Source organism: Pygoscelis adeliae, unplaced genomic scaffold (assembly GCF_000699105.1).
Source record: "Pygoscelis adeliae isolate BGI_AS28 unplaced genomic scaffold, ASM69910v1 Scaffold445, whole genome shotgun sequence".
NCBI classification, from domain to species: Eukaryota; Metazoa; Chordata; class Aves; order Sphenisciformes; family Spheniscidae; genus Pygoscelis; species Pygoscelis adeliae.
Window position 1 is genome coordinate 762,891 of NW_008824894.1, and position 1,687 is coordinate 764,577.

The following is a 1,687-nucleotide window of genomic DNA, read 5'->3' on the forward strand; positions in this document are numbered from 1 at the left end:
CCCGCCCGCCCGCGGCTGCTGCGGGGAGCCTGTGATCTGCTGCCCCGCTGCCCAATAGCACTGCCTCTGCGGGGCCCTGGGGCTGGGGAGGGGGTCCTAGCAGGGGACATGGGCCTGGGCTGGCAGCTGGCCTGCCCTGCTGGGCCGAGGCAGCCGTGGCTTTTCCTTGCGCCCCGCAGAGCTCCAGGCCGTGTGCCTGGGCTGTTCCCCACGGCCCAGGGCACCCACGTCTCCGTGCCAGCCCCTCCCTGGCACGGGCAGGGACCGTGTCTCTGGGCCAGGCCACTGCCCTGGCAAGCGACTGCGAGGTCAGTGCTCATCTGGGACACTCGTCAGTCATGTCCCTGATTAAGGCAGCAGAGGCTAATTACTGCCATATGCTGGGCATGATCTGAAGGGATTAGGGGGTAATTTTGTTAACCTCCGAATCTCTTCCTTCCTGCACGCTTGGAGCATGGCGATGCTGCAGGGGGATTAGCAACGGGGTGCAGCCAGCCCCCTCTGCAAGTGCTCCCTGAGCTGGTTTGGCCCCAGGGCAGCACTCGGGGTGGGAAGGAGGGAAGGAAGGAGGGGCTGCTGGGGCCTCCTGGGGGAATGGCCCCGGGCTACCATCAGGGCTGGGGTGCTGGAGGGTTTGGGAGGGAGGGAGGCACCTCCTGTTTCAGTGTGCTCTCTCCCCTCAGCGGCTGAAAGATGAGATAGCAGAAGTGACGAACGAGATCGAGAACCTGGGGTCCACGGAGGAGAGGTGAGTCCTCTGCTGTCACAGCAGTCCAGGGCCACCGGTGAGCCCCCTCCCCTGCGGCGAGGCCGGCCCTGAACGCCGGCTCACTCGCACCGTGTGGGAGCCGTGGGCAGCTGAGCAGTGCAGCCCCATCCCGTGAGTGCTGGTGCGGGTGGCTTTCCCAGGCGCTCTGAATTCCTTGGAGTGGTAGCAGAATCCCAGTCTGAACGGCTGCTCCAAAGGTCTGTTTTTCCAAGCCTCAGCCCCTCTGTCTGGCCACAGCGACTGTTGGACTTTGTTATTCTGAGCTGGCGCTGGCGGTGCCAGCCTGGGATTAGGGGGTCCCGGCAGCTGACGGGAGCTGACTCCTAGCATCATTTCCAATCATCCACTGGGGCATGAAGGCTGTCACCCTCACGCCAGCCCCACTGGGGCCCGAAGGCTGCTCTCCCCAGAGCACCGCCATACCCAACTTGCCCTAGCCTCCCCCCATGCAGAGGTGACCTGCTGGGATGCTGTACCCAGCACCCCTTCTGCACGGGGTGACCCCGTGGACGGGGCACGGCAGCTCCTTTTTGCTCTGGGGCCCGGCAGGCCGAGAGCAGCCCCATGCTGCTGGGCCGCGAAGTGGGACAGAGACACGGAGCAGTGTGCCAGCTTCGCCCCGTGCAGGTTCGACACAGGGGGCCTGGCCCGGTCAAAGTTGCTCGGCTCGCGTTTGGTCCAGGCTGACCCCTCCCCGCAGTGCTCTGCCCAAGGGGTGAGGGGGCGGGCAGGAGGCAGCCAGGTCCCTCCTGGGTGCTCAGAGCTGCTTTGTGCCTCGCAGGAAAAATATGCAGAGGAACAAGCAGGTGGCCATGGGCAGGAAGAAGTTCAACATGGATCCCAAGAAGGTACTGCGGGGTGGGCCGGGCGGGGAGCAGGGCAGTTCACCAGCCCGTCTGGGGCCGTGCTGGGCTCTGC

At 65.4% G+C, this 1,687-nt stretch overlaps 1 protein-coding gene across 1 annotated transcript in view; it reads left to right on the forward strand.

Annotated features, from left to right (window-relative positions):
- Positions 1–685: 685 nt before the first annotated feature.
- Positions 686–1,687, forward strand: part of CYTH1 (cytohesin 1) — a 7,164-nt gene continuing 6,162 nt past the window's right edge. Inside the window, exons 1-2 of the mRNA XM_009324540.1 lie at positions 686–748; positions 1,551–1,617. Of these exons, the coding sequence (XP_009322815.1) occupies positions 1,558–1,617 (60 nt within the window). The 5' untranslated portion in view covers positions 686–748; positions 1,551–1,557. The remainder of the gene's footprint in view (positions 749–1,550; positions 1,618–1,687) is intronic.